Source organism: Ochotona princeps, chromosome 4, assembly GCF_030435755.1.
Source record: "Ochotona princeps isolate mOchPri1 chromosome 4, mOchPri1.hap1, whole genome shotgun sequence".
Classification (NCBI taxonomy): domain Eukaryota; kingdom Metazoa; phylum Chordata; class Mammalia; order Lagomorpha; family Ochotonidae; genus Ochotona; species Ochotona princeps.
This window is the reverse complement of record NC_080835.1, coordinates 97,088,638-97,110,087: the sequence shown is the minus strand read 5'-3', so window position 1 is coordinate 97,110,087 and position 21,450 is coordinate 97,088,638. Positions and strand designations below refer to the sequence as shown.

Genomic DNA, 21,450 nt, shown 5'->3' with positions numbered 1-21,450 from the left:
TACAATTATGGCTAGATAATATCCAATTACATGGACATATCACATTTTCTTTACCACTTAATTACTTGATGAACATTCACCTTATTTTTTAGTATTGTGAATTATTCTGTTATGAGCATATATATATATGTATATGCACACATAGTATATGGACATATGTTTTTCTTCTCCTTGGGGAGGTACTTACCTACATGTTGAACTGCTGGATGATATGGTAACTTGAGTGTGTGTGTTTGAAAGATTTATTTCTTTGAGAGACAGAGTTGTACATATATAGAGAGAGAAAGAGAGACAGGTTTTTCATCCTGTATTTCAGTCTCCAAAAATGCCTACAACAGCCAGGGGTAGGCCATGCTGAAACCAGGAGCTAGGACGACCATTGGATTCTCCTACATGAATTGCAGGAGCCCAAGAACTTGGGCCATTGTTAGCTGCTTTCTCAGGAGCGTTAACAGGAAGCAGAACAAAAGCAAAGCAGCACTCCAGTATGGGATATTGGCATTGCCAACCACCTGCTTAACCCACTGTACCACAATATCAACCCTTGCCACATTTTATTGACAACTGATATAAGCAGAGACAATATTTACTGGCCCGGCACAGTAGCCTAGCGGCTTAAAGTCCTCGCCTTGCATGTGACAGGATCCCATATGGGAGCCGATTCATGTCTCGGCGGCCCTGCTTCCTATCCAGCTCCCTGCTTGTGGTCTGGGAAAGCAATCTAGGACAACAGAAAGTTTTGGGACCCTACACCCGCGTGGGAGACCCAAAAAGAAGTTCCTGGCTCCTGGCTTTGGATCAGCACAGCAACGGCCATTGTGGCCACTTGGGGAGTGAGTCATCGGACGGAAGATCTTTGTCTCTCTTCCTCTCTGTAAATCTTTCCAATAAAAAAAAATTTACCATAGCATAGCAAAGTTCAACATCTTGGGTGAGGAACTGGTGATAACAAGTTATATATGTATATATATAAAATATATGTGTGTATTATATACATATATATATACACATAAAGATTGGTTCAGTTTTATTTGGAAGGCAGTTACAAACAGACTGAGAGATCTTCTCTCGATTGGTTCACTTCTCAAATGCCTGCAACAGCTAGAACTAGACCAGTTCAGTCCAAAAACAGAAGCTTCCTCCAGGTCTTCCATGTGGAAGCAGCAGCTCAGTGACATCCCATAGGGGCTGCTGGTGCCACAGACAAAGGGTTAGCTTGATACACTCCTTTAAAAGCTAGTATTTTTCATACATATTTATTTATTTTTATTACAAAGTCAGATATACAGAGAGGAGGAGAGATGGAAAGGAAGATCTTCCGACCGGTGATCCACTCAAAGAGTGAGTGCAATGGCCGGTGCTGTGCTGATCTGAAGCCAGGAGCCAGGAACCTCCTCCAGGTCTCCCAGACGGGTACAGGGTCCCAAAGCATTGAGCGCTCCTTGACTGCTTTCCCAGGCCACAAGCAGGGAGCTGGATGGGAAGTGGAGCTGCTGGGATTAGAACCGGCGCCCATATGGGATTCTGGGGCGCACTCAAGGTGGTAGGACGTAGAAAGACATATCATGTAAACAGTGACTTTCTCATTATCAAATAAAGTAGACTTGAAGAAAATAACTATTACCACAGACAAAAAAATGGACACTAATTAACAATTTAAAAGGTCAACCCACCGAAATATACAATAATCCTAAGTGTTTTATGCCTTTATAACAGGCTATCAAAATGCACAAAGCAAAATCTAATAGAAATGAAAAGAAAAAGATTCATAATCGCAGTCACAAATTTCAAACCTCTCTCAGTAGTTGACAGAATAAGTCAACAGAAAAAGCACTAGATGGAACATTTGAATAAACTATCAACCAACTAGCCCTAATTAACATTTGCAAAACACCTGCTACTAGTACGATACATAGGGATATTTTGTAGTGTGCATGGATCATACATGAAGATAGATCATGATGAGGGCTATAGCACCTCAACAAACTGTTTTAAATGAAGTCGTACAAAGTATGTTTGCTTACTGTAAGGAAAACTGACAATAGCAGATGTTCGATGATGATCAGACCCCCTGCCCACTGGTGGAATAATATCACCAAGTTGTTCAGAGTTGTAATGGATACTTTATTGGAAAATCCGCTCCTGGGCCCCCTTCGCACAGAGGGGAGGGAAGAGGGAGGTGAAAAGGGCCCCTGAGATACATGTGGAGGAATTTTATAACCCCCTAGACGCACGGGCAGGCAAAGGGGCTGTCTGTGCCCCAATTATGAAAGTAATGTCCATTCAGATGTGCCACTGGTCAATTGGAATCCCGCCAGCTCCTGTGGCTCCTTTGTTCCAGGCTGAAGCCTGGGAGATATACCGGGTCCAGAGTAGACAAGCCCCTTGTCTCCAGTGCCCTGGGCAGCCATCATTCCTGACTCTTGGTAACAGGAAAAGGGGCTGCGAAGTCTTTCTGGCTACTTCCTGCTGAAGATGCTCGTAGATCCTAATTGTGGTCCAGAGAGGGCTCGGTGGGTACCGGAAGGTAGGGGTGGAGCAGCAGTTGGTTGAGAGTGACCCGTGAGGCTTTTTGGATTTTTTTCTTTGGTGAACCTTAGAAAACAAGGGGCAATTGTTAATAAAAGGCCTATAATTATTAATAGGGTTAGTATAGGCATGAGCCAGGTTATTAGGGGGGATTCCCAGATGTTAAAACCTGAGTCTTTACCCACACTTTGCCAATTATTGAGCCGATCCCTTACTGACTGGAGATTTTTTATTGTGGTTTCTACTATACCAGATTCATTAATATAATAACTACACTGTTTCTGCAGGAACACACAGGTTCCCCCTTTGCTTGCAGTCAGGAGATAAAGGGCTCGTCGATTCTGGAGTGCCACTTCAGCCAGCAAGGTGATTTGTTGCAGTAAGGATGCCAGGGACCGGGCTGAGTCTTCTATAGCCTGATTGAGGTCTGCCTGGAGTTTGTTGACCTCAATCATGGAGTGTCCCAGAACTCCTGCACTGAGGCCTACCGCCAGCAGGGAGGTTGCAATCGACATTCCTACCAAAGTTGGGATGAAGACTGCCCGTTTGGTTCTTTCAAGACCCTTAGGGTTTGAAATTTCCTGTTCAGCTTCTGACCAAAAAAGGAGTGTTAGTTGGTGCATGACAGTTGGCTGAAATAGAAGAAAATGACATGAAAGAAAAATTGGTGCTGAAGGCAAGATAATTACATTGAGCCATGTTAAGAGATGGGGCAGGGTCTGGCCAACAGAATTAGAGATCCCGGACACCTTGCGATATATCTCTGCATAAGACTGTGGTATGATACTGAGTTTCCCCTTGCCACACAGCTGTCTGGAATAATAACATTTGTCGAGAGGTGGGTTATACACATGCCCTTGACATTGGCATGGGTTCCAATGCCCTAATGGGACAAATCCAGCTAAAATGAAGAAGAAGGGGTAACCTGTTGTCCAGAAGAGGAGTAAGAGAAGAATGAGGTAGTGAAATACAGAAAACATGTAGAATTGCGCCCAATGTTCTGGAGTAGCAGCTTAAACTGCTACCTATGACACCAGCATCACACATGTCAGTGGATTGGCTTGAATTCTGGATACTCCACTTCTCATCCAGCTTCCTGTTACTGCATCTGAGAAAGCAGTAGATGACCCGAGTGCTTGGGCCCCTTCGACCCACACGGAAGACCCAAATGCAGTCCTTGACTCCAGGCTTCAGCCTGATATTCCAACCATTTGGGGAATAGATCAGCAGACAGAAGACCTTTGTCTCTGTTGACTCTCCCCTCTCTCGGATACTCTGCTTTCAAATAAATTCATTTATCTTTCATTAAAAAAAAAACCTACAGACACAAACAGACAACACCCACCAAGGCACGGCTCTGCCTGATAGGCTGGGATTACTGGTGATGTCTGATCTTGCCAGTCCTGTAATACTCTTTCTACACAGAGCATATGTTCTAGGAATTTAATTAAGTCACAAAAATTTAAAAATCCAAGCATAATTAAACTAAAAACATTCGAGATTTGTTAGTAACAAACGAAACCATGGAAAGGGGAACAGGCTTAAGAAAGTCATGCCCTTACACCAGGGCAGGGTATAAGGTGCAGAGGATGGTGCCTGCTAAGCCCAAAGTCCTAAGAATACGACTGATGCAAAATACCATCCTAGGAATACCACCCATGCAAAACACCAGAGCCTTTGTCCCTGGCCAGCCTGGCAGAGCCCCTAACCTGACAGGTCTGCCACATGCACTGTGGTCTAACCCACGCCTAACTGTAGAGCTGCACATCTCAGAACATCTTGCTTGAAGGAGTGGAGAGAAAAGAGGAAAGGGGAGCAGCTACAAGTCCCCATCCGGGATGGGGGGAGTCAGGGAAGACAGCTAAGAGTCTGAGAAAGATGAAACAGCAGAGCTGTTGGAAAGTAGGGGCCACCCATCCACGCTGCCGATTAAGCTGTGAATCTGACAGTAGCTGGTTAAGCAGAAGCAGGTTTGTGGGCCAGTCTCCGCAACACAGAAGAGGACCAGAAAGGCTCAGGTTAAAACTTGTTACAGAAAGAATGGTCGCTGCAACACTTCAAAATCACCTCAGTGTTGGGTGTGAAGAAGGACATGGGGATGCACAGGTCCCCACAGCCCTGGTATCCGTACTGGAGCCTTCCGCCTGGGGAGGATAAAGTTAACAATAAATGGGAAGCATCAGCGAGGGGGCAAGGATGGAGAAGCAGACCAGCTTACAGGGCCAACGCCCACTTCCCGGACCTCACCTCCCCGACCTCGCAGCATGTGGGCTGTCTGTGTGTGTCTCCTTGGACTACAAAGACCCTTCTGGTCCCTTTTCAGCACCTATGTAGGGCTCTCCACAAGAGCGCTAGTGGAACTAGAACTTGCCTAGGGTTAGAAAGTAAGAAGGGCAGAGGATTAAAGGGAGGAGCAGTGTGGGACCCAAGGTGGAACAACCAAGGGAGAGAGGGAGGAGGAGGTTGAGGGGAAGCTGGGGGAACGAGGTTAGAGGATGAAGGTCAGCACTGGGGCCATTGCCTCTACAGGTGAGGCTAGGGCCTGGTCTTTCCTCACCTCCCCATTGCTGCCCAGTCAGCAGCCACCTGTATGCTCTGTGCATCAAAACAGAGGAGCTCACCTTGCAGAGAAGCGGGCAGCCAGAAGAGGCACAGGAACAGCAACAGCAGGTGTTCACCCATCTCTGTGGGGCCTCAGGACCAAGGAGCTGCAAAAAGTAGGACAGAGCTGCAAACCTCACACCCTACGAATTCTCACTGCATGAGCCCAGGAGAGTGGTAGCCAATGAGAGTCTAGGCCAGGGGCTGTCCTTCCCCCACGGCACAGCAGTACAGCTGGGGGAGCTATGAAAGCAGCCCTGTGGGGTCCCACCTGGGTCCCAGCTCTGCTGGACTCAGCTGGGCCGACCCTGGCAGCCTTGTACTTTCATAGTACATTTGTTTCCGTCTAGTGTTTCCAGGCTTTGGAGTGGGAGGATGATGCTGTCTTTCCCAGACAGGGGATTTGTAGGATCAGTGTGAGCTCAGCCCAGCGGGGCAAGGCACGTGATGCCATGACAGTGTCATGACAGTACCATGATCTTCCATACTGCAGGACGCTACTTCCCCAAAGATGATATGAGTCATGATGTGAAATCTCACCAGCTGGTGGAAATGGAGACGTACCTGTACTGTTGCTAAGATAAAGCACAAGGCCTCAAATACCACATCTGGGTTTATCTGCAAAGCAGACCACAGTCTAGACTAGAGGGAGATTTCTACCTGTTTGTACACTTGATGACGCAAATGTTCAACAGTGAAATTAGGGGAAAGGTTTGTAGCTTTGGCTTCAGGTTCCTCTCCAGCCAGAGGTAAAGTTCCAAATCCAGGAGCCATTCTAACTCAGGTGTGGAATACTTCAAGAGTTAGCACAGCACCTCACATTCTACACCTCTGACCAGGTTAAGCATGGAAAACCCACGGCAGTGAAGGACTTCCTCTAGGGCCATAATTATTCCCCAGCCTATCTCTGAATCCTCGGGAAGTTCTATTCTCTGACTCACCCTAAAACAATATAGGTATTAAGAGCTTGTCATGTAGGGACCAGCACTGTGGCATAATGGATAAAGCCACAGATCACAGGGTCTACATCCCACGTGGACCCGGGTTCCAATGCCAGCTACTCCATTTCCTATCCAGCGCACTGCCAATCCATTTGGGACAGCAGCAGAAGATGGCCCAAGTACTTGGGACCCTGCCACCCATGTGAGACACTCAATGAAGCTGGCTGCAGACTGCTGGCTTTGACCTTGCTCAGCCCTAGCTGTTGCAACTATTCAGGGAGTGAACTATCACAAGGAAGATCTCTCTGTGTCTCTCGCTCTATCTCTTTCTCCCTGTCACTCCACCTTTCGAATAAATATATAAATAAATTCTGGGCACAGCAGCATGGCCTAGTGACTACAGTTCTTGCCTTGAACACGCCGAGATCCCATATAGGCACCGGTTTTAATCCAGGCGGCTCCACTTCCCATCCAGCTCTTTGTTTGTGGCCTGAGAAAGCAGTCAAGGAAGCTCAAAGCCTTGGGACCCTGCACCCACATGGGAAACCTAGAAGAAGCTCCTGGCTCCTGCCTTCAGATAAGCTCAGCACCAGCCGTTGCGCTCACTTGGGGAGTGAATCAATGAACAGAAGATCTTCCTCTCTGTCTCCCCTCCTCTCTGCATATCTGATTTTCCAATAAATAAACCTTTAAAAAAATACACAGTGCAACAGTTTTTTTTTTTTTATTATTATTATTGGAAAGTTGGATATACAGAGAGGAGGAGAGACAGAGAGGAAGATCTTCCATCCGATGTTTCACTCCCCAAGTGAGCCGCAACGGGCCAGTGCGCGCCGATCCGAAGCCGGGAACCAGGAACCTCTTCCAGGTCTCCCTCATGGGTGCAGGGTCCCAATGCATTGGGCCGTCCTCAACTGCTTTCCCAGGCCACAAGCAGGGAGCTGGATGGGAAGTGGAGCTGCTGGGATTAGAACCGGCGCCCATATGGGATCCCGGGGCGTTCAAGGCGAGGACTTTAGCCGCTAGGCCACGCTGCCGGGCCCCAACAGTATTTTTTTTTTAAAGATTTATTCATTTTATTACAGCCAGATATACACAGAGGAGAGACAGAGAGGAAGATCTTCCGTCCGATGATTCACTCCCCAAGTGAGCCGCAACTGGCCGATACACGTCGATCCGAAGCCGGGAACCTGGAACCTCTTCCGGGTCTCCCACGCGGGTGCAGTGTCCCAATGCATTGGGCCATCCTCAACTGCCTTCCCAGGCCACAGGCAGGGAGCTGGATGGGAAGTGGAGCTGCCGGAATTAGAAACGGCGCCCATATGGGATCCCGGGGCTTTCAAGGCGAGGACTTCAGCGGCTAGGCCACGCTGCCGGGCCCAACAGTATTTTTTTTTAATCTTACTTAGTTTATTAGGGTACAAAATGTCAACCGCTACAGGGTGAAAGTGGGTAGTACCATTGTTTCCACACTAATATTATCATTTTTCCCTGTATCTGGGGTCAGGGGAGAAACAGAGGGAAAAGCCCCACCCAACCTCCCACCCATCCCTTATCCCCAACAGGAGGTGCGCTCCAAGGGTCCTGCTCAAACAGTTTTGATAGTTTGTCAGTTCTGGATTGCTGCCAATTTCTCAGTTCCAATCACAAAGAAACCTATTCAGAGTCCACTGGCTCACAGTCTCTTCATGGTTGGGGTTTTAAGATCAGCAGTTCAGTTGGAGGGATCTCCAAAGAAACTTCATCTGAGATGATCCCAGACCTGATTCTTGCACGAGTTTGCTAGTACACAGTCCAACACCGTCCGTCACACCAATCAGCTTATGCACATGCTGGTCGTTCGGATTGCTGGGTTCGTTCTGTTTCAAGTCCTGTCTTCCCTGTGAACCAATGGGTGTTGTACTCCAGCTCGGTCCTGCCCACCTGATACTCAACCCTCATGCAAACCGGTTGGAGCTGCAGCCTAGTTGGGGCAACGCCCGTTAACCCCCACCAGTTCTGCCCCCTACGCTGGTTCCCATGCTTGCCAGTATGCACCGCAGGCTTGTTCAGTCTGTCCCATATCCCATTTAGCTCTTGCACATGTCATTGAAGCCCAGCTCAACCCAACCAACCTACTATCCAGCCCACACACCTACTGGCTGGTGCCCTTCTGTAAAGCCACCCATGCCCCTGTCCTGGTTTTCGTGCTGTCCAGTGAGAGTGGTAGCCCAAAGGGAGGTGCCCACTATTTCCCTTGTAGGCCACACCCACTCGCAGATTATGCACTCTCCAGGTAGTTCTGGCATTTGACTTGACAGAATTAGCTCCCAGTGCCAGCCTCTGCCAGCTAGTGCTGAAGCTAGCCCAACCAACCCTCACCCACTCTAGTTTTTGCTTGCACCAGTCAGAACAGTCAGCCCACCATGGCCCTTCCCTGATAGAGCTCACATGAGGCTCACAGGTGTTATAGCCCTGCCTAGTCTGATCTGCCCCCATCCCGACTCACGCTTTCCAATGGAAGTAGTTGTCCAGCAGGGGAGCCCACATTCCCGTCAGCTTTGCCTCCTCCCCGATTATCACATGTGCTGTTTGGGCACTGCAACCACATCTGGTACTGCTCATCTCACCCTGGCATTCCTTAATGTGTACTAGTATGTGTCGCAACTGAACCTGGCTCAACCCACACTCTATACTGGTGCTCGGATTCCCCAGCAGGTGACGTGAACTGGTTCAGCCTGGTCTGCCCCCAATCCATGCCATGTGTATGCCGGTGGGATAATTTCCACAGCCTGTTCTGGGCTGTTTCCTATTGTGTTTCTTGCGCTTACCTGCAGGGTCTGTGTCCTGCCAGAGGAGCTGTCCAGGCTCCTCCATCAGAAACTCTCCCAGTGCCAGATTTCGCGCATACCAGTGGGTCCATGAGCCAGCCCTGTTCAGTTCACCTCCTGTCCTAGTAGGAACAGTGGCATTTCCTGACTTGCCTTCAACCCATTCTGGTTCTTACTGTTGAGTGTTTCAACCCAGCCATGGCTCTTCCATACCTCCATACATTTCACACATGGTTCAGTAAGGGCTGAGACCTAGCCTAGTCTGTCACACATTTCCCCTGGTCCTGCAGAGCACCAGATGGTGTTGGAGTCTGGTCCGACTTGGTGCTTGCATTCCCAGTCCACACTTGTGCCAAGTGAGATTACACTCGTATCCTGATCAGAACGCAGTCCCAATTCCAGCCCATGCACTCATTGGTGGGAAACTCAACCCAGCTAGAGTACCCCTTAGCTGCCCAACTGGGCCTATTCCCAGCCTTAGATCACATGAAGGCCAGTGGTTGCTCTGATTCAACTTGCAGAGCCCCTCACTTGTCCTGACTCCTTAGATGCTGTGGCTTAGCATCCCTGGCTAATGCAGATCAGTAGGTGCAAGGACCTACTTGGCATGGCCTGTGCTCCAATCTGATTTCTGTTGTTTCTTGTGAGTTAAGGTTTGTTCAGCCCTGCCCATTCTGCCCCCTTCCAATGGCAGCCCGGCCCACCCCACATCCTGTTAAAGGATGCACATTCAGGTGCTGCTGCCTTGACCTACCCTGACTGTTGTGAGTTCCTACACCTGTGAGTGATGGCAGGTGGCACGGTCACACCTAGCTTAGTCCATCACAACCCAAGCTTGCGAGCTAAACAGGGGGACTTGTATTTCCACAGGGTTGGGCCCACACAACCCCACAGAGTCTACCCCCAGACCAAGTTCTCTCGCGTGCTGGATAGAGTCTTGAACCTGCCAAATGTGACTGCTCCACCACTCTGTCACACAGTTGGGGAATGGTACCCAACACTGCCAAAGAGGCCCCCATCCATAGCATTGCTATGGGCTGGTGTGTGGTGATCAGTGATGTTCTATGCTAACAGCCCATCTCTGTATTCCTAATTGGGCTTATGAATCTCTCTAACCCAAGTTGTCTTCTGGATACTTCCCTCCAAACTACCAGGTCTCAGTTGCCACGCATGCCTAAAACTTCCATGACCCTGTCACTGGTATCACCCAAAATTAACTTCTCACATACACTAAAACTGGCCTTACTCATGGGTGTCCCTAGGCAGCAAACATATCTTAAAAACCCCAGAGTTTGCCGCCGGTGGGCCAGCAGGCAAAGCCTGGCACCACTTGGTGCACTGGCCGCCCTGGGGGAAGCCAAGGACTCATTCACTGCCTTCAGGGCGGAGCTAGGAATTTCAACCTAATTCCCAAGTACCCTCATGGCGGACTTACCCTGAGGGAAGAGCTCTCTTGGGTCCTGGGGGAGGACGAGGACTCCGGCAATGTCTTTGGCGGGAGTCCCCATCTTTGGGTCCGACCTGGCAGGGGCACCCCCCCACAGTCGAAACACTGCAGGGAGCGGCACTTGCTCCCAACCCCAAGGCTCGCACTGAGAAAGTAAATGTTGCTTTGCAATACTATTATATTAACATTGATCTATCCTTTCATCTGGAGTGGAAAAGATTAATAGCAGAAGGACGCAGGAACTGCCTCTGAGTATCTTGGCTCATCATGCTTCAAGTCGGAGAATGAATTCTCCAGAAGCACATAGCTTCTTATACACCATGGGCTCCAGGACTAATACTTGGCTTTGAAGTTCCAGACTGCTGGGCACAAGGAGAAAGTTTCCAAACTGCAGCTCAGGTAAAGCCGACTGGGTAGGACTGCAAGATAGCCTTCTTGAGGAAAACAAAAAGGATTTATTTTATTTGAAAGGCAGAATTACAGACAGAGAGGAAGAGCAAGAAGAGCGTGCAAAGACAGAGATCTTCCATCCACTGGTTCACTCCCTAAAAGGCTGGAATGGCCAAGGCTGGGTAGACCAAAGCCAGGAGCCAGAAACTTCATCCAGGTCTCCTATGTATATGCAGGGCCCAAGGACTTGTACCTTCTGCTGCTCTCCCAGGTACATCAGCAGGGACCTGGATTGGAAATGAGCATTTGGGAGTCAAACTCACACCCTTATGGGATGCTAGCATTGCAGATAGCAGCTTAACCCACTACCCCACAACACCACACCCTGCAATATAGTCTCCTAAATTCAACCTCAACCTGCGGGAAAAGCAGAGAACAGGCATACATTTCCTAAAAGCTCTGATATTTGCCAGCAGAGGTATGACTAAATGTGCAATAGCTGGGAGGTGGTACAGACAGCAGCTCTTCTTTCTTGTCTCAAAACAAGAAAGTCTGACTCCATGTGATTCTGTAGCTGTTTCTTCAAATTCACTGCCCATGAAAGAAAAGAACTACTGGTAGTCTGTCCTTGCATGATTTTGTCTACAATAAAGGAGCCCAACCAAAAGCTGCCAAGCCCTACTTGTTTTCTGAAAGAGTTGGGGGTGGGGGGTGGGGCCTCATTTGATAGGGTGTACTAATCTTCTCTGTATCATTCTAATTCTAGTATATGTGCTGCTGAAGCATGCACTGATGTTTATTTTTTCAAACATTAAAGAGAGAGAGTGAGCTCATCTTACACCTCTTGTTTCACTTCCTAAATGCTACCTACAGTATCCAGGGCTGGGCCAGGTGCCAGGCACCAAATCCAGGTCTCCCACATGAGTGACAGGACTCAGCTACACGCTGCTCCCAGGGTGCGCATAAGCAGGAAGCTGGAATAGGAAATAGACCAAGACTCTCTAAATGGCATCCTAACTGCTGTGCTGAGCACCTCCCGTACACACACTCCGCAAACCCTCGATTTGTTCTCCATCTCGCATCAAGAAGCGGAGGCCTCCATCTACAACTTCAGACTCTGGTGATCCTGCTTTTTTTCAGCTGCCGTCATCAGGGCCTTAAAAATGTCCACATTAGGACCTCTGTGCAGTTTCTGTCTCAGGGCAGAGAGAGACAGAGAGAGAGAGAAAAAAAAAAAACCATTCAGGAAAATGTGTTAATACCCTATTAGGTTGGAGCCAGCATGGTGGCTCAACAGGCTAATCCTCCACCTACAAATTGGCAAAAGTTATTTTTTTTTGTAAGATTTTTTTTCTTGGAAAGTCAGATGTACAGAAAGGAGGAGAGACAGACAGAAATTTCTTTTGCCCCAAGTAGCCAGAGCTGTGCCAATCCAAAGCCAGAAGCCAGGAGCCAGCAGCTTCTTCCGGGTCTCCCACGTGGACGCACGGTCCCAAGACTTTGGCTTGTCCTTGACTGCTTTCCCAGGCCACAAGTAGGGAGCTGAATGGGAAGCAGGGCCGCCAGGATTAGAACCAGCGCCCATATGGGATCCTGGTATATGCAAAGCGAGGACTTAAGTCACTAGGCTACTGTGCCAGGTCCGTGGGCAGCAGTTCTATTCACAGCTGCTCCACTTCCCATCCAGCTCCCTGCTGTGGCTTGAGAAAGCAGTCAAGGATGCTCAAGGCCTTTGGGTCCCTGCAACCATGTGGGAGACCCAGAAGAAGCTCCTGGATCCTGGCTTCAGATTGGCTCAGCTCTGGCCATTGCAGCCATTTGGGGAGTGAGCCAGAGGATGGTAGATCTCTGTCTCTCTCTGTAAATCTACCTTTCAAGTAAACGTAAATATTTTTTTAAAGAACCTGTTATGTAACAATCAGTGTTACTTTCACTGAGGCTATGATAGTGATCGTGACAATTCGGGTCCTAGTTATCAACAGCGGAACAGACATTAGGCAAATAATTATAATAAGGCAAGTAGACCTGTTCTAGACTCAGCACTCAGTGGTGCATGTTACAAGGTGGTCTAAGAGGGTAAAGCAAGGAGATGCATGTATGAGAAGGGGGCTCAGGATCTCTGCCAATCAATCCTGTAAGAGTTCTAGATTTATACCAGGTGGGTGCCTCACCGCATTCACCCCCCAGTTTGTTTGCCTCCCTGGTAGAAGTGACTGCTCATGACACAGCTTTCAGCTGCCCCTCAATGATTCCTCTACTCTGTGTAAACTCTCCGCAGGTACCTACTTGAGTTTGCCAACTGTTTCCTGCCAAAACCATGACTGACTGAAGTCCATATTGACAAAGTTTACAGAAGCTGGCAGTTTGTTTCCTCATTGGAAACAATTTTTTTTTCAAGTTAGATTATCCAGATTTTAGCACCAGCAAGAAACAATTATCTATACCAAGGAAGCAGGGATGGAAAACATGTTACCATAACCTAGTTGCAAACAGGAGCTTTGTCTTGTAAAGCCCCAGCCTCCTCTTTCCCTCTCTGCTGCCCTCTGTTCGCTTCCCTCCAGTCTTCCTTTGGCTATAGGCAACCTGAAGGCAGACTCACCCAACGACTGAGGTGGTGAGGTCAACACAGATCAACCTTCTGGGCTACAGGTCAGGGCCTAGAAAAAGAAATAACTGATTTAGGAAGTCGAGTGAGAAACAACTAGCTGGTCACACCTAGCTGGTTGAAAATGCCAAAACATTTTTTTAAAAGAGTGGATATGTTTTAAACTTTATTACAAAACACACATACTATTTTGGTCATTTCTTTGGTTTTGTTTCGAGATGGGGCAGATTAATCCAACACACCATTTTATAAATAGAAAATAGTCATTAGTCTTCACTAGTGGAATCTGCCATTGGTCATCACGGGCCTGCTGGCTGAACAGATTACTCAAGGACATTAGCATCATCCATTGTGAAGAAGCATGGATTGTCTGAGGTTCTAGAATTCCACTCACAGGTGTGGAACTCTGGTCAGTTTCTTCACAGCTCTTGGGTGCCCTACACTAGGGTCCCCTCTCTCCTTAATTCCAGATGGACAAGTTTATCTTATTGATTGGTCTCTATCTGCTTGGATCTGCCAGAGGTGAGTCTTCTACTCTCCAGGCTGTGGGTGGAAATGTAAGGGAACCTTCTTGAAGGTGTTTTTGTTCTTGAGAAAGGAAGACCAATCTCTTAGTTACCGACACCAATCTGCCCCAGAATCGAGAGTAACAAATCCAGCCCAACTCTGAGAGCTTCCAAACCAGTTGGTTTCTCCTAGTCATGGTTTTACGGTCAGAAGTGACCACTGACCTGGCATAATTCTGCCTCTGCCTCTTCAGCCAAGCCACATTTGCACCTGATGCTCTGTGAGATGGGAGGTTGGACCTACAGGTTCAGTATAAGTGCAGTAAGGGTTTAACCCTCCTACTGAACATAATGCTATGTTGGCAGTGTGCTGAAGAAATATAGGAGATGAGGATGTCATACGTCCAGAAATACATCTCACAGTAGAGTGGGGATTGGGGGAACCAGCGTTGTGGCGTAGCAAGCCACCATCGGTGACAGTAGCATCTCATATGGGTAACCAGTTTGAGTTCTAGCTACTCCATTTCTGATTCAGCTCTCTGCTAATACACCTAGAAAAGTATCAGAGGACAGCCCAAGTGCTTGGGTCTCTGGGGAAACTAGGAAGAAGTTCCAGGCTCCTAGCTTTGGACCAGCCCAGTTCCAGCTGTTGCTACCACTTGAGTTAGTGAACAAAAAATGGAAGAGTTCTCTGTGTTTGTCTGCCCCCCCTTTTAGCTTTTTTCAAATACATAAATTTTAAAAAGGAAACACGCACTGCAGGGTCTAGGTCACAGACTTTATAAACCTCACTGTGGCTGTATTCTACTCATCCAATTGTCTGCATCTCCTCTTTCAGAATCCCCAAATAATATGGGCTGTTTTTCCTCCTGAGTCCTACAGGAAAAGAGAGGTCATGAGCTCTGAGCTACAGAGTAAGCTCAGAGAATTCACTGCTTTGTTACACTTGCAAAAGTTGACTCGGCAACAGATACTTTCCACTAGATGGCAGTATGTCAGTCACATGTGAAACAAATTCACAAGCTTTCAATCTTCTGGTGTAAAAGAAACAACTCTGCTAAAACTTCATTGAACAATCAGTCAAGCAGATATTTATGAGTATCTAGAGGGGTTGTGTTGTGTTATAAAGGGTAAAGCTCCCACCTACGATGCTGGCATTCCGTATCATCTCCAGTTTGAGTTCCAGCTCCTCCACCACCAATCCAGCTCCCTGCTGATGGGCTTTGGAAAGCAGTGGAAGATGGCCTAAGAACTTGGGCCTCGGCATCCTCATGCCAATAATTTTTTGATCTTGATAATTAATTCATTGTAACTCCACTTTCCCCAAACCATATGAACTACTAGAGATTAAATATGAGGAAGCACTTGATCTTACCAAATTAAAGTGACTTAATTACCCTATTTTTTTTAAAAAAGATTTATTTATTTCTATTTGAAAGGTAGATTTTAGAGAGAGAAAGGGAAAGAGAGGAGAAAGATCTTACATCCTCCAAGTCTACACCCCACATGGCTAAATGAGCTGATCTGAAGCTCAAGCTAGGAGCTTCTTCCTGACCTCCCTCAGGAGTCACATGATACAGTGTCATGATACAATGTCCCAAGGATATGAGCCATTCTCTGCTGCTTCCCTATGCCATAAGCAGAGTACTAAATTTGAACTGGAGCAATCAGGACACTAACCAGCATCCATATGGGATGACAGCGCAACAGGATGGAGTATTAGCCTGCTGCACCATAGTACCAGACCTATCCCCCTAATAATTTTTGTGGATCCACTAGGCATTTGTCATCTTCCAAAGTTTATCCTGTCCAAAGTTGAAAATCCACCACCCTTGAGTTAGGCTAAAATTACTTAGCTATTGTAAACTTCTTGCTTCCTCTTTCCCATTTCTTGTCTTTCACTCACTGCAACATTGGAGAGAGGACTCCTGGGGGACTTCTGGTATCCTGAGTTGACAGTGCATTGGTTTCCTGGTGCTGGTAGGGAGGCAAGCTGATTTTCCTTCAGGTGCTTTTGGCTCAAGGTTGGATGATCCAACTGCGAAGTTCTTAATATTGTGTATCTTAAATACTGCCTTTGAATCCCAGAGGTCGTCTCTGTTTTCATAAATATCTGTCTTCATGGTCTCTTGGAGCACTTGGTTGACTTCCTCTGGCATCTGTACTTCAGGTACCTGATCTAGAACCATGGGAAACCTAGGAATGTGGCACTACCCTTTACCCCTAGGAAGGTAGGCTTTAATCTTCTCATCTTTACCACCAGGCCGACCTGTTGAGCCTCCTGGCTCTATGGATCAAGCTGGAACTCACCAACTTACAGGTGACGATCTTTCCCTCGGAAACCCTTCCAGAAGTGAGGCTTTGTATGAGACATCAGGTGAGAATTCTTTAATTGAGCATGGTTCCAGTGAGCACAGCACAAGCGAGCACACCTCTGGTGAGCATGCCGTAAGCGAACATACCGGCGAGCACGCATCAGGAGAACAGCCCGCAGGTGAAAAGTCTGCAGTTGATACGGCTGCAGGTGAACATGCTTTGGGTGAACAGGCTGTTACTTCGAGTGAACATGCTTCGAGTGAACAAGCTGTTACCTCAGGTGAACACGCTTCAGGTGAACAAGCTATTACCTCAGGTGAACACGCTTTGGGTGAACAGGCTGTCACCTCAGGTGAACACGCTTCGGATGAACAGGCTGTTACCTCGGGTGAACATGCTTCGGATGAACAGGCTGTTACCTCAGGTGAACACACTTCAGGCGATCAGGCGGCTACTTCAGGTGACTATGCTTCAGGTGACCAGGCTGCTACTTCAGGTGAACATTCTTCAGGCGAACAGGCTGCTGCCTCGGGTGAACAGGCTTCACCTGACAAATCTTTGAGTGAACAACCTTCAGCTGTACCAGTTTCAAGTACATCCCCAGGTGAGCCACATTTGGATCAGTTCCAGTGCTTGTCTTCAGGTGGGAAATGCAGAAGACTCAAGAAAACTCAGTTTTAGCTTAGTAAATGAAAAAAAAAAAAGAACTGATACTACTTCACAAATAGTTCTCTCAAAGGTGTCTTCACAATAGTTCTCTCAAGAGGCATGGTCCAGGTTTTATAAGATCTTGAAGACTAAATGATTTGAATTAAAGCCCATTTTGAAGAAAAACAGTTCAAGGCCAAAATGCCAGTAGTCAGTCTCCATAATAAACTATGAATATATATGCCCACAGCTCTCTCGGTAGGGGCTCACACAGTGCAGAGCTCCAAAGACCAGTGTTCATTAGCTTTCAGCCAAACCTGCTGTTACACTACGTAAGAAAGATAGAACTGCAAACCCCACAGATTTCCAGCCCTGTATCTGACTTTTTTTCTTTTCTGCATGTGAAACATGTAGATGGTTTCAACTATTACATTTATACATTTGTCTTATTACAAGAAATAAGTTACAGGACAATTGTAATTTTGTGTCTCTTCCTTAAGGATGTTCAAAAAAAGGCAAACACGACCCAAGTTTCATGCTTCAGTTATTACTAGACGTAAATACTTCCTAGTTAACCCATTACACAGCACAATCAAATAATTTTTCAGGTGAGAGGCTAATATCACACATAGAAAGTGGCAGATCTTGGGCTCAAACCTAGCTCTAATAAAAGCCAATATTTTTCCAATTTTTTTTGCTTTTGATCTAGATGAACAGTTGAGATTGTAAGTGAGGCAATACAGAAACATTCCACAGAAAGATCAATTTGAGTATGCCGAGTACCACACACAAGACTTGCAGGATCAGAACACTTCAACATGTCTTATGGATTAGTTAAATGTGACTTTTATTCTTTATGTTTTGTGGGCAAGAGTATGACAGAGAGCCAGTCACATGATACATTGTTCCTGTTAAGTCAGACATGACAAAATTATAGATGTTCAGAAAACCAATGGAGTATGGATTAGAGTCCAGAGTCAGTATTAGGCCAATTTGAGATTCTTCAGCAAAGACAGTGATATTCAGACTGTCTATTGCCTACCATCCTTCCCCAGATGTGTGATTCACACCTGGATCATAAACACTTTTCATCAAGCATATTTTCAATTTGTAGGTGCGGTATTAAATTGCAACACCTGTGCTTATATGAACGATCAAGGAAAATGTCTTCGTGGAGAGGGAGTTTGCACCACTCAGAATTCCCAGCAGTGTATGTTAAAGAAGATCTTTGAAGGTATGTGGGGACTTCACAAGGCAATCTTTAGTCAGAAAAACACATAAAGCAATTTGGGTACCACTCCAAGAGGGCAGCATTGTGGTAAAGGCCTAAGAAGGGATCAAGCAACTTGGAGAAAGAGTCTTATCTTTGGAAGGTTAACAGAATCCCATGTACTTATGGAGAAGTGGATGCCCTGGGGCATTGGCCATCTTCTTCCTTCAGACTAGAATTTGCACCCTCAGCTCTTCTGAGTTTCCAGTTTGCTGATTGCACATCTCAGGATCTAACCTCCACAGTAAGAGTGAGCCAGTCCCTCATAGCCTGTCCTCCCTTACTCTCTCTATATGTATGTATGTAAAATCACACATATCACATGTATACTTACAATCACTCAAAGTGAAAAAAAAGTATTATGTGGTAACTATATAAATAAGAACATAGCCATTGTCATTGTCAAGTACTAGGCACTGTAAAAAAATGTATTCTCCCTCATATTTCTACATGTATGAACTCATTCATCCACTGTCACCCAAGAAGTATGAATGACACATATCATGAATCCTTACAGAAAGATTATCCAAACACAGACTGTGTGCACATAGGTTATGGTCTAGTGTAAGATAAAAGAAATAATATCACCAAGAACAAAACAGTGTCCTAAGAAACCACACAAAATGTTGGAGATTAGGAAAAGCAAGTTGTGAGGTGAATGGATGTCTGAGGAGGAAGTTATATTTAGGAAAGGTTTTGAGGCGACCCAGCATTGTGGAAGGCCAGCTTCCCATACTGGGATAGCAGTTTGAGCTCCATGTGCTCTGTTTCCAATCCAGCTTCCTGCTGGTGTGCCTGGGAAGCCTTCAGAAGATGGTCCAAGTACTCGCACCCCTCCACCCATGTGGGAGACTCCAATGGTATTGCTGGCTCCTGGCTTCAGCCTGGCCCAGCCTTAGTTGCAGCAACTATGAGGAGTGAATCAGAGATGGAAGATCTCTTTTTGTCTTTCTCCTTTCCCCTTCTCTGTTGCTGTACCATTCAACTCAATATTTTTAAAGAGAAAGAAAAGACTTTGGAGGACATTTAGGATTTTGGCCACCGGTTCTCAGTCTTGTACTTAAGCAGCCTTTTAAAAATGCCGATGCTGCTGAAAGCACCTCACCCCTTCACTCCTCCTACTCCTTCAGATATGGAAGTAAAGAAAAACTGGAAGCATTTGTCCCACCTGCCTTACCCTATGCCTCAGCCATCCCCACTCTAACTGGTGGTCCTCATGAACATGCATCCTTGTCAACTATGTACGCATCAAAACTTTAAAAATTTAAGAAGCGAAAAGGCTGTACATATTTAAAATCTAAACAAAAAATCCCAATGCTCAAACTACATTAAACCAGTCAGAACATCTGGGAATGTAATTCAGGCTTCAATTGACAAAGTTGCAAAGGTAGTACAGAAGATACACAAGGAAACTCGGGAAAACACACCAATTTGATGAGGAAAGCAGTGAGTTTCATCTGGGAAACAGGTTAAGATGGCCTTAGCATCATGGAGATGATATTCAGTTAGTTGAAAATGGCAGGATTCAATTTGAGAGGACAGAGTAACCACACCAAGAAGAGTAGACAGAACACTAGAAGACCATGTCAGCAGAGGTCAGAGCCAAGAATGAGGGTTGTTCAACAACATCATGTGTGTGGCAAAGAAAACCAGGGGGGTCCAGAATATAGGCCCCAGAATGTAATGGGTAGCCCCAGAGTGAGCCTTGAGCAGAAAGTTTCAGCACAGTGGAAATGGTTCAAAGTGCCAGGGACCAACATGTGAACAGGAGGGATATTGAGGAGGGTTGCCAGCTCTCTGGGGAGGTATGGGAGAAAGGTGGGACAGTAACAGTCAAGAGCAGTTTGAAGTTTGAGGAAACAAAGAAATTTCAAACAAACAAACAAACAAAAGGAGACTATAGAAAAGACATTGAAGAAAGGAATGGTCCACCCAAAGGAGAAAGGTCCCAGAAGAGGCATATGGGAGGGAAGTGGAGAAAAGATTTCTAAGTGGAGGCCTCATGTACCTGCACGGAGACAGGAGGAGAGTTGATAAAGGCTACAGCTGCAGGAGCAAGCCGCCTTCTCACAATCTGTTTCTTCTTTCAGGAGGAAAACTCCAATTCATGGTTCAGGGATGTGAGAACATGTGCCCATCTATGAACCTCTTCTCCCACGGAACCAGAATGCAAATCATATGCTGCCGGCATCAATCTTTCTGCAACAAAATCTAGAAGGTTGTGCCCTCCTTTCTTGCTGACCGGGGCAGCAAAAGGCCTCCCATCGCCACGCTCAGCTCCTCTCTATTTAGTTCCTTACCCCAGTCAACAGTTCATCACACCTCTCTCTCAGCATCACACAGGATGATTCTAAATACCTTTCCCCTTCTTCTCTGTCCTGTCTTCTTTGCTTCCCCTCTCAAAATTCCTGACTTACTTTTTAAATAAAATCTGCATGAGTAAAGAACACAGGCTCTAGAAATGTTTTTCCCATCAGTTCAGCTGCAGGGTCAGCTCAAGCTGCTCTGTACCCCACACACGACAAGTGGATGCATTTTGTCACCAGTCTATGCATTTGAGAGCGAAATAGTCCCCAGGACAGTCACTACAGAGGAGCACAAGGTATGTATTAATCTTTGACAAGATTTGAACAATACTGCAAGGATTTTATTTGACACCTACTGCCTACTTTTTCACACTGTTTTCTCTTACTACTTATTATGGTATGCAAACCTCAGCTTGCCCTTGCGCTCTTGAGTTTTCACTCATTAATAGAGTTAACAACACAGTGATGACAAAAACAATTTGATTTAGGTTATAATGCTCTATAAAAATTTTCAGTCCACAATGATTAAATTTCTATCATACATGTTACTGGATCATCTTCACAGCATAACTAGACAGGTGGAAATAATAAGCAGTCTCTCACCTTAAGGTATTTCACATATAGTGGTCCCATCTGATCTTCAGAAAAGAGCTCAGAAGGGTAGCTAGGAAAGAGAGTGTGGCCACCACCGCCCAGCAGCAGCGACGGGTCATACTCTTGGGGATCTGGGAAAAGGTGGCAACCGGACCTCTCACTGCCAAAAGTGGCTGCGTTTAAAACCTTCTCTCTGCGGGCCCAGCGACGTGGCCTAGCGGCTAAAGTCCTCGCCTTGAAAGCCCTGGGATCCCATATGGGCGCCGTTTCTAATTCCGGCAGCTCCACTTCCCATCCAGCTCCCTGCTTGTGGTGTAGGAAAGCAGTCGAGGACGGCCCAAAGCTTTGGGACCCTGCACCTGCGTGGGAGACCCGGAAGAGGTTCCTGGTTCCCGGCTTCAGATTGGCACGTACCGGCCCGTTGCGGCTCACTTGGGGAGTGAAACATCGGATGGAAGATCTTCCTCTTTGTCTCTCCTCCTCTCTG

General features: G+C 46.6%; 1 protein-coding gene across 2 annotated transcripts; it reads left to right on the top strand.

Annotated features, from left to right (window-relative positions):
• Positions 1-13,707: 13,707 nt before the first annotated feature.
• LOC131480237 (acrosomal protein SP-10-like) lies at positions 13,708-20,510 on the top strand. Of its 2 annotated transcripts, none has more exons than XM_058664069.1 (5): positions 13,708-13,845; positions 16,093-16,425; positions 16,462-16,749; positions 17,908-18,027; positions 20,154-20,510. In XM_058664069.1, exons 1-5 carry the CDS (start codon positions 13,794-13,796, stop codon positions 20,276-20,278), a joined length of 918 nt encoding a protein of 305 aa, XP_058520052.1. In that variant the 5' UTR covers positions 13,708-13,793; the 3' UTR covers positions 20,279-20,510. The 2 variants fall into 2 exon arrangements, with proteins under 2 accessions (XP_058520052.1, XP_058520053.1); XM_058664070.1 differs by having other exon boundaries at positions 16,093-16,440; positions 16,621-16,749.
• Positions 20,511-21,450: the final 940 nt, after the last annotated feature.

What these genes read in the sequence shown, in the direction of transcription:
- LOC131480237 (XM_058664069.1), top strand. Translation starts at nt 13,794, where the DNA reads ATGGACAAGTTTATCTTATTGATTGGTCTCTATCTGCTTGGATCTGCC. An exon ending in TCTGCTTGGATCTGCCAGAG is followed by an intron (nt 13,846 to 16,092) that starts GTGAGTCTTCTA and finishes CTTTACCACCAG; the next exon opens with GCCGACCTGTTGAGCCTCCT. An exon ending in TGAACAAGCTGTTACCTCAG is followed by an intron (nt 16,426 to 16,461) that starts GTGAACACGCTT and finishes CTATTACCTCAG; the next exon opens with GTGAACACGCTTTGGGTGAA.